The sequence below is a fragment of the Aythya fuligula genome, chromosome 2, assembly GCF_009819795.1.
Source record: "Aythya fuligula isolate bAytFul2 chromosome 2, bAytFul2.pri, whole genome shotgun sequence".
Classification (NCBI taxonomy): domain Eukaryota; kingdom Metazoa; phylum Chordata; class Aves; order Anseriformes; family Anatidae; genus Aythya; species Aythya fuligula.
In genome coordinates this window covers 31,173,283-31,183,960 of record NC_045560.1, presented here as the reverse complement: position 1 = coordinate 31,183,960, position 10,678 = coordinate 31,173,283, and the positions used below count along the sequence as shown (strand labels likewise).

Sequence of the window (10,678 nt, the reverse complement as noted above, 5' to 3'; positions counted from 1 at the left end):
AACTGAAACACAGGAGGTTCCCTCTGAGTATCAGGGAAGCACTTTATTGTGAGATTGACTGAGTGTCCTGGTTTTGGCTGGAATAATTTTCTTCATAGTATGGTATGGTACTGTGTTTTGGATTTTTGGAGTTTTCATTTTTTTCCCCTTTCTTATAAAACTGTCTTTACCTTGTTCTTGCACTTTCATCATTTTCAATCCACTTCCCCCTCTCACTGGGGAGGAGTGAGTGGCTGTGTGGTACGTAGCTGCCTTCCAGGTTAAACCACAACACCGAGCTCTGGCACAAGTTGCACAGAGAGGTTGTGGAGCTTCCCTCTTTGAGAAATTCAAATGCCACCTGGACATGGTCCTGGGCAGCCTGCTCTGGGTGCCCCTGCTTGAGCAGAGGGTTGGACAAGGTGACCTTAGGAGGCCTCTTCCAACCTCAACCATTCTGTGATTCTGTGATCTAAGCAATCATTCTGTGATTATTTAGTCCATTTCCTTAAGTTTTCAGTGTTGAAGAGAACTGAATGCATGTGGAAACAACTGTACAGGTACAGGTAACTGTCAGGAAAGTAAAATGAGTAGACTGGATTACTCAGAAAAGCTGACAGTATACATAGCATTCTTCATTAAATAACTGGTTTGCATCCAGCTAGATTAACATGCTGGAAAATGGTTAACCTTTGATGGTTGCTCAGCGGTGTATGTTAAACAGGTTCAGTCTATATAACTGCTGCACGTCAGATAGCCACATTGCTGCAGCTGGGAAAATTCTGTAACCTTGATCTTCTTAAAAACTGGCAAATATCTAAGGGTTGACCCTTTCCAATCTGCTATTTTCATGCTAGAACTGGGCAAGCCAGCAAAGGATGAGGAAAAGCATTAGGACAGGACTACTGCTAATGCTGCATTTTTCAGTTTTTAGGGACTATCACCCTGCAGTTTTTGCTCATTATAAAATAATTTTAAAAAGAGAAAAAATATTCACACACCTTTCCACAAAGCAGGATGTGTTTTAAGGCACTTCCCTTAAAACTTGCCAAAAAGGTTGGAACATAACCCTAAAAAGTCAAAAGAGGAGGAGAAAATTGATAAAGCTCCACATGACTGCTTTGCCTAACGCAGACAATACAAATCCTCTGCAATGGCAAAGTCCATTTTTTGTGTTGTGCAGTATGCTGCCTTTCCTGCTGGAATTTCAGTCCCTGACAGTACAGCTAGTACCAAACACGCCATGGAGATAACATAGAACACTGTAAAGCAATAAAACACAGTGTGACACACCAAAATTCAAACAAAGACTTAGAGCAATGAAAATCCCAGCTCTCAAGTACATGTATTCTGTACTGTTCCTCAACATCACACTGTGTCACTGGCATTTGTGGCTTAATACCACGTATTTAACCAGTTACATAGACTCTTTCTGCTATGAATTGATTTGGGAAAAGGAAACTGCCATTTGTCTTTGCTCAGTGGTAACTGTTTCTCTAGTCATGACTGAAAACCTGTTGAACAAAATAAATAAAATATGACTGGTTTTACTGAGATGATAAGGCACTGTCCTAGTAACTCATGCCTGTTCGTGAGTCAAAGTGACAGGGGAAAACAATCTGAGGGATTTCTGTTCCTCAACTTCCACATTTTCATCTTTTTTAGGGTCACCATACAGTGCACTCAGACAGTCTAATGCTCTAATACACAATTCCTATAAATTATTACAATAAATGCTAACTTTGAAGCTGAGCAGATAGGCCTCCCCAACCTTGGCATTACTTGACATCTGACCAAAGTACCTGGAAGCCATGGAGATGCTCCTGGAGCAAACACTTCTAATGAAAAATTATGAGGCTTCCACCTCATCATCTATTTGCCACAGCACTCCCCAAAGCAGTAGAAGACTTTCTTGAAGTTCTTTAATTGTTCTGAATTTCACTAAAACTGTTGCAGCCAGAGACTCTCACTCTCATGAATTATTGGATTAGATACTATGGGGCAATTCTCTTCTGTTTAAATTCTTTTACTTTGCATACACAAAGTACTTATTAGCTCTTGAACTGACTTGCCATATCCCAAAGAAATAGCCTAAAGGATTACTGAGTAGAGAAGGGATAAACACTCTGGTGAAAATATAAAATTTTATGCTGAAGCTTTAAAATGTGTCTAACATCAAATAAAATTTATGCCTTTTTTTTTTTTTCTCTAGCACAAGTAATACAACGGTGGAACTCGATATATGCTTTTCAACAGTTACCTACAATGAAATGCAAATATGGTAACACTCTGTTGTGTGCAGAGATCACATTTTCTTTACGTTTGTAACATTCATATTTTCTATTTATGCTTCAACAATTAAGAAACTAAAAATCATGGTGTACTTCTACCTCATTGACTAAAATTTACAGCTTGTTACACCATTTTGTCAAAAATCAAAAGCACGTATCAAAAATACTTTGCAGACTGGTGTATGAAAGCACTAGGACTCATAACTCCCATTAGGGATCTGGCATATAGGTGATTCTATGTACACTACATATTAGGCCTGTAAGAATGCTTTGATATTTGATCATCAACCATTTGCATCATCTAAGTAATGCACGTGCATAACTTGCTGAATAGATGATGTTTTGATCTCAATTCCACATAGCAATAGGAGCAAATCAAAAGAACTACAGTTTATGTAAATATTCTATCTATAGTTTCCTTCATCAAAGAATCTCAAAGCAAGAAATAACCCTTTAAAATGATATTTTGCATTCATAGTTATAAAAATACATACGTAGGAATATGCTAATAAAAATAAGGCAAGATTTCCCCAAAGCTGTTAATTATGACTTGTAGGGAAAATATTTTTGTATTTTTCAACATTCTACAGCCTATTGCACTGCCCGAAGCTACATATACATATTCCCTATGACATTACATTGACTTAGGAACCACTGTCACCACAGAGCAAGTACTCAGCTGCTGTGCAACTAAGACTGAAACAGTAAAGGAACAAGTCAATCCAAAAGTACTACCTGGAAGGTTGACTGCAACAAGCAAAAGATTGTGAAGAGCATAAATGACAACTTTTACATGATTATTTTTTCTAGTGATCAATCAGAACTGAAAGAAAATATCTGGAAACAAAACGACGGCCCAGATTCTATACTTTCCTTTTTTTTTTTTTTTTTTTTTTTCTTCATATACAGATGTAGAAGTGATGATGAAGCCACAACCCTTTAAGACCTAGTGTAAAGTGCTACAGATAGCAATAGACATGCATGATAAAACCAGACACACTGTCATTTCTTTCTAATCTCTTCTGATATGCAAAGAACATGTGCTTTTCTTTGTCAACAGTGTAAACAGTCATGCACAGTTACTGGCAATTTAAAGAAATCTAAGACTGCTATCTTATTTGAACAGAAGAGCTTTCCAGAGAGAACTGACGTTCCACTTGCTTACTGTTCTGAATTTGCATTTTATGGCACAGCACCACTAAGGTAATGACTGTTATATATCTGGATAAAATCCGTGAAATACAATTGGGCAAACAAAAAGTTCTGGCTAAAATCCTGCATCACTCACTGCTCAGAATGCTGCATATATCACGTTAGTTGCAAGAATGGGTCTCAGAATTTAGGTATTTTTTGTTTTATGATGTCTTTTATAAATATTGCACTTCCAGAGCAGTTTTATGATTTTGTATTTTTTAATAATTTTGCTTTTACAATTCACTTTAATCTGCCAAACATTCCATGACTGCATGCCCTTCCCTTGAAACATACAATAGCGAACCTTGGTGCAAGTGAAAGTGAGCTCATCTTATTTTGCCTGCATTAAAGACAAAATACTTTAAGAGTTTAGAAATGACTTTGAAAAAGAGAGAGATGATTTCTCAGTTAATTTATACCACATCTACAGAGGACTCAATTGCAATTTTTAATTAGGAGCTTGAACTCCTTTACTCATTTCTTACAAAAAAACTTTCAGTATGAATCATAGAATCATAGAATGGCCTGGCTTGGAAGCGACCTCAAAGATCATCTACTTCCAGCGCACCCGCCATAGGCAGGGACACCACCCACTAGATCAGGTTGCCCAGGGCCTCATGTAAGCTGGTCTTGAAAGCCTCCAGGGATGGGGCATCCAGAACCTCTCTGGGCAACCTGTTCCAGTGCCTCAGCACTCTCTGAGTGAAAAGTTTCCTCCTAAATGATTTCTATCACTTCAGTAACTGAACTTAATTAATACCCCAACATTCACATTTTCAAGTGAACTTGACTCCTGTAACTTGATTGCTTCTTCTTTCTTCAATAAAAAGGGGAAAACAAAACAAAACAAAACAAAACTTATTTTTAAGTATAAGATGGGCATATTTACTGCATAATTGCAAACTACCACCGTGTTTTCAGATGTTATACCCCCGTGTAGAAATGATGGATTGACTTGCTCTTTACTCACTTTGAGGTAAAAATGTTGCCTTCACTCCTCTTGATCCAATAAAAGACATGTAGAATTGTTTTCTCAATATCCACGAATTTACTTTTTACTCTACTTCAAATACTTATATAAGAGCCTGCATTGGACACAGTAACCAAATGATTAGAATAAATCAACAAAAATGTATGGAAAAATGGAATGGAACTGAAGCAAATTATGTAATCACAAAATGCTGTTGTGTTCCATAGCATGTTACTGTCAAACAAATATTAAAAATATGTAAAAACTAAAATCCTAATTTTCTTAACTTGTGCTAAGATACAGCATGAATTGATAAGAATATTAAATGAACTCTTCCGTCTTAGTCACTGCCTACAAGAACAGAAAATTAAAGGAGAAATAGCAGTAACAAAGACCACAGGAATCTACACTGAAGGGCTTCCTCAATAACTGGTAGGTGCTGCCAACCCAAGACTAGAGTACAGATATCTGATCACAAACCTATTTGAGTTACCTTTCAGACCAAAACTTGCAAACCATCATCCAATCCACTAGTATAGTTAGCGTTTAATTCTCCTTCACTTTAGACATTACACCTGATGGACCCTGAATCTTTGTCACAACTATTCCTAAGCTACCACAGAGAGATTAAGGTGGCTTGTTACTACTAGACTAGTTCCATCGTGTGAAAATTTGAAAAGTAGAAGCAGAAGGGTTTCAGACTTAAGCTACCTAAGAAATTAGTTTAAAAATATACATGTTCAAAAATGCACGTATACATGTAAACCCTTGCCCTGTGCAATTTTCCTGTGTAATGTCAGGCAAATCAGTTATTCACAGAACTAGAGGAGTAGACTTCATGCCCCTCTATAACTATACAGGAGTTCAGCACTTAAAAGCCATAGAGAATTTCATTTAGCATCTCTAGGCTCTTCTTTACACCTCAGAGAGAGGTACATACAAACGTCTTTTGACTTCATAAGGACTGTGAGAAACATGAAAACTTCTGAAACATCTGAAGGCCAAGTACATCCATAAGCAGCTTCAAAGCTTGGCTGGATCACCAAACCTCATCTTTAATATACAATATATTTGATGGCAATGAGGTGTGCGACTATCAAGGTTATTATCAAATATAATTTCTTCAGGACAGATCAAGCCTCATCCACGTAACATAATAAGGAAAATGGGCTTCAGAACAAAAACAGAACCATTTTTCCATGTGATCCTCTTTCCAGAATTTCTCTTTTTAACCTTCATAGATTAAATTAATATGCATGAAAGAAACAAAGAGGGGAAACACTACGTGGGCAAGGGAAGGTACAACAGACGGTTGGAATAGAGGAAGAAGTGCAAAATTGTGATGTCAGGAAGGGAAGTTTTTCTAAAGGGACTCTAGTGTGTTTGGGAAAGCCTTACTCCTCACAGTGGGAGGAGTCACAGGAACAAAACAGATTATATTTTGCTGCTTATAATAATGCAAACAAGAAGAAAAGTCTGGACAATGAGCTAGGCTTGACTAGATTTATGACTGTGCTCTTCATGAATTGAATTATGAAGACCTGAATCAGGAATTCAGAATATCTGATCTAATGAAAAAAAAGGAAGAAGTGAGAATGTTGCAGAACACCCTGCCATGAATGTGTTTGTATGGAACAGTTGCAAGGAAAGAAGTTAAAATGATGTAACTTATGTGATCCAAGATCCGCATAAATGCTGGAGGAGCCTACCTTAAGAAGAAAATTTCATTTTGGGCATCTGATAACAAAGAAGTGTCAGTGAATGCACTGCAATCTGCACAGAGGAAAGAGTCAAGGCAAATTTGGAAGTCCTGGAAAGAGACAGCAGACAAACCTTATGTTATCACTCAAGAATTAGCTGTAGAGAACAACACTTTCAAAGAAGGGAAAATGTAAGACTCACTGAGAAGGAAAAGAAACAGGCGAACACGTTCTACAGCCAACATAAAGTCCCATATGATTAGCAGTCCTGACGACAAGACCAAAACTTATCACGAAGGCAGTTCAATGTCCAGCTAAACACTGTCAGTGATGAAAGGGCTCTCCAACCATCCCAGTTCTCCAGCCATGTGTGTGACTCCTGTCCTTTCCCTACTTTACACGCCCATCTCCCTTGCCTTCAGCCCCTCTCCCATCCCACTGTGTGGCACCAGCTGGTGTGACTTCAGCCCCCTGCATGCAACGTGTACGTGTCTGCACTGCACCGTGCAGTATTTCAGTGAGGAGGGCCTTTGAGTTGTGCTTTTGGCAGGAGGACCGCCTCACTCCCATCGAGTAACTGCTAACTGTGGCGCCTCTGTGCTCCCACATGGTCATTTTTCACGCCCTAACACGGGCACAAACTTCCTTCCGCGGTACTTTTGGGGCCTGACTTCTCAGAGAAGCCTCCACGTGGGTTCTACTCAGTTTATTACCAACAGGACTAACAGAACCCCGAGGGCACTGACGGGAGCCCCGCTGAGAGAGATGGAACGAAGGGTCAACCTCCACAGGCGTCCCCCCCTCCTGCCGCAGGCGGGAGCGGCCCCGCCGCGGACTGCGCATGCGCCGGGCGCCTAACTGGCGCGCAGTGGCCTCACGCTGCCCCACGGCCGGGGCGCCCCTCCCGCCCCGCCCCCGGGGGCTGCCCGGCCCGCGCGTTTCTGCGGGGAGGGGGGGGGGAAGGGAAACAGGGGCGGGCGGGCGCGCGCAGTGGATTCTTTGGTTTGCGGATGCAGCGGGTAAATAAGTGAGGCGGGCGGGCGGCTGCGCGGTGCCGCCTGTCCGCGGAGCGGAGCCGTGTCCGGGCCCTGCGGCGATGGAGCCGGTGTCAGCGGCGGTGTCGGCCGTGCTGCCGGCGGGCGGCAGCGGGGAGCGGCTGGGCGGCGCCACCCCCAAGCAGTTCTGCGGCCTGCAGGGGCGGCCGCTCGTCAGCTACGCGGTGCGGGCGATGGAGAGGTAACGAGGCCGCGCTCCCCCCGGCCCCGCTCCCCCCGGCCCCGTTGCAGCCTTTTTGTGGTGACAGGGAGCGAGGGGTTCCAGCGAGGGGGGTCCGAGCAGCCGGGGGTCTCATAGGGCTGTTCTGAGTCTCAGAAAGGCTGTTCTGAGCGTGTGAGGGGCAGTTCATGCAGTGTTGCCAAGTGTTAACGTAAGCCGTGTACCCGGCGTCGCCTCAGGTAGGAGCGGGGCGCCAGCTGCACCGGCAGGGCTGCAGCGACTTGTAGGGAGAAAACCTCAAACTTTAGGGTTTCAGGGAGGATAAACGGGGAGGAAAGCAAGGTGGTGAAAAAAAAAAAACGGCGTTGCCAATGTCTCTTGAAGTTCTTAACTCATGGAAACTTACAGGACATCAAAAATTGGGCCTCTTTTTTTTTTTTTTTTTTTTTTTTTTTTTTCCTGTTCCCACCCAGAGAGGCTTCCCTCAGGTCACTTGTTACTTTGTGAAAGAAATACTGCTCGTTTTCTTTATTTGATTTTTCAACAGCAGCCAGTCACAAAGCTGAGTGCATCAGAAAGCAAAGCCTCCAATCCAGAGCTTGTCACAGTTGTAGCTTCTGCCAAAATGTCACAGAAATCTACAGAGAAGAAGAGTAATATCCTCGCTCAGCGTCTTGGAGACCTGGAAAAGAGAGCAGTGAGGTTTGGGAAGGAAATGATATTCATAGGAAAATAAAACATTCATTAAAAGTCCTCATTTTTTGTGCTGCCACTAAGCTCTGGGAAAACAGCAGTTCTCTGAGCAACACTTTTATATTTATGTCCTAAAGCTGCAAAAAAAATAAAAGATTGAATTCAAATTGCACGGGCCAACCAGTCGCGTGATCCAAACTTGACAGTGAGAGTAAAAACCTAGTGCTTTCTCCTGGCTTGAAGAGTGTCATAACCAGTCCAGTTAATGACTGGAGCGCGATAACCAGTGCTAGTCCTCTCACAGGCAGAGCTTTCTGCCATCTCTGTCCTGACTTAGTGTTGACTGGTATGTATGTGTATGGGGAGCTGTTGACAGATATAATCTAAAGCCTGAAGTGAGTCATTTTCAACTTAAATTTTCAGACTCTGAAACTGCAAAGGAGGTACCTTTTTCTTACTCTGGGAACATGAGCATAGGAGCTGCACTTTGTCACTTGTCTATTACCCAGAAGTCACATTTTCTGCGCTTAGCTTGATACCTGCTATCTTATGTCTGTTGTCTACCTGCTGTAATTTAATAAATCATTGACTTGTTAACCTGTAACAACTCCTATTGAGCTTCTGGTTACCTCAGCTATTGCAGCCTTATTTATTTATTTATTTTTTAATCTGAAAAAAAATGTAGCAATGTACGGACAAATACTTGAGCAAATCAAGAATTTGTAGCTGATTTTCATGTGTCTTAAAAACAGGAAAATGTTTTTACGCTGTTCTGCTGAAAGGAGAGAGAATCTTAAATACTTATGTAGAAAAAAGTGGTAGACAAGACAAGAGCAGACATGAATGAATAAGCATTGCATCCTGTTGCATAGGATGACAGAATGTAAAAGGTTGGCCTGCCAATAATAATCAAAGACAATGCCCTTAGGAAGAGAAGGTGAGAAAAAATAACGTAAGGAAGAAGGATTGTTTTTTACTACCACTACAGTGGCACTGATAGGAAGGTCAGGTCCTACCCTGGGGATAAAAATAAAGTGTGTTAGCGTACTTAGATATGTGTCTTTTCCATTGGTTTTGTTTCTGCTTTTGTTGAACTATGTGAGGCCTTTGTATCAATTCCAACAGATCTACAATGGCATTCCTCTTTTTTTGCTTTTGCATAGACTAGTGGGATTCTTACTTTATTTTAATTCCCTTGTGTATGTTTATTTAGGGAAGAACATTTCTGATTTCTTTCCTGAGGCAGGGAGGAATCGGCTATATGTGTGCAGCATTGAAGAATTTTGCTAAAGCTATAGAGAGGAGAAATGACTAAGGTAAAGGTTGATTTAAAATTGTGGGACAACAGTAAGTAAGCTGCTCTTATTCTTGTGGTGCTCATATTTCAGCAGTCACTGAAAGTACATTGAGATGTTATAAAAGAGAAAAGCAGAGTTAACATGTTTACTGGCAAAATAGAACTTTTCCATGAGGGTTTCAGACAGCTTTGTTTATTGTAATGTAGTCTCATAAAACAGGTGGCCTGGTGTCAAAAAAAACATTACCTGGGGGAAGCTTCCAAATAATCACCTCCTCAGAACTGTCTTCTATAGTTTATTTGCCAAGTATTTTTTCCTCTTTGGCTGATGCATTCTCTCCAGGTCACACAATTACATTTTTGTAAGTGTATCTAGCATGATAATTCTGTTTGTCCGACTTATTTGAATTCTGTTTGTCCGACCCTTTTAATTGCTTATGAGCTAAAAATAATGATAGCAAATAATCCAGTTGTCTTCACTTTATGAAGGTATCTTCATTATTTTTTTGTGACTAATAAGGAATGCTAGTTTAGTCTTTCAGGAAGAATGGATATCATCTATACATGGGATGCTCAGAACTTCCTTCATGTACCTGTGAGACTTCTCAGTTTTAAAGCTCCTGCTTCCATAGTTGTACTGTAAAAACACATATGTATATTCACATATTTTTCATATATCAGCAAAGTTATTATGAAACTGTTATAGGGCAGGAAAAAAGGGAGGGAGCAAAAGAAATAATGTTTGCATTCTGTATCTTTTTTTTTTTTTTTTTTTTTTTTTTGGAAGTTCTTTTTCTCATTTGGTGCTTGAATAGTAAAATCAGGAAAAGTAATGATTTGTCTGGTGCTTCTGAGGAGTTTCTGTGATGGTGAAAGATCATATCTTATGCTAACTCATCTCAGCAGTGACTGCCTGGCTCTGTTCTGCTTTGCTAACAGAAATGCCAATTTCAGTGGGTTATGTGTAAGTATCTGGCTAACAGCAGCAGAAACTAGTCTTGAGGATTTAAGGCTCAGTTTTGATTTACATGTGAGTAAACTAATAGGGGGTTAAACCTGAAAGCCACATTTGTACCTGAGCCTCCTGTTTGCAGAGTAACTCATTGGTTATTTCTTTTGTAGATTGTATTGTGAAGCTTTGCAATGGCTTAAGCTGTTGCTGAGTTAATGAGCTCCTTTACTTTGAGTTCTAGGTCAGCTAATATACATGCATGTTCTTTTCTTTGAAGTTTAATGCAACAATAGTGTTTTCCACTAGGCAGCTGGTCTGGCTGGTCTTTTAGACTTCAGTAAGTGATGACCAGAAGGACAGTCTCAGGAAACAAACATAAATCCTTTT

General features: G+C 40.6%; 1 protein-coding gene across 5 annotated transcripts in view; it reads left to right on the top strand.

Moving 5' to 3' along the window:
• Positions 1-7,099: 7,099 nt before the first annotated feature.
• Positions 7,100-10,678, top strand: part of CRPPA (CDP-L-ribitol pyrophosphorylase A) — a 127,121-nt gene continuing 123,542 nt past the window's right edge. For 4 of the 5 annotated variants that reach the window (XR_004252888.1, XM_032180998.1, XM_032181000.1 and 1 more), the window contains exon 1: positions 7,100-7,370. Coding sequence is in view for 4 of the 5 variants with exons in the window: in XM_032180998.1 (XP_032036889.1) it covers positions 7,231-7,370 (140 nt within the window). In the remaining variant the exon portion in view is untranslated. Of the gene's footprint in view, positions 7,371-7,950; positions 8,052-10,678 lie in introns of those variants that run through there. The other variant, XM_032180999.1, reaches the window with a different exon arrangement.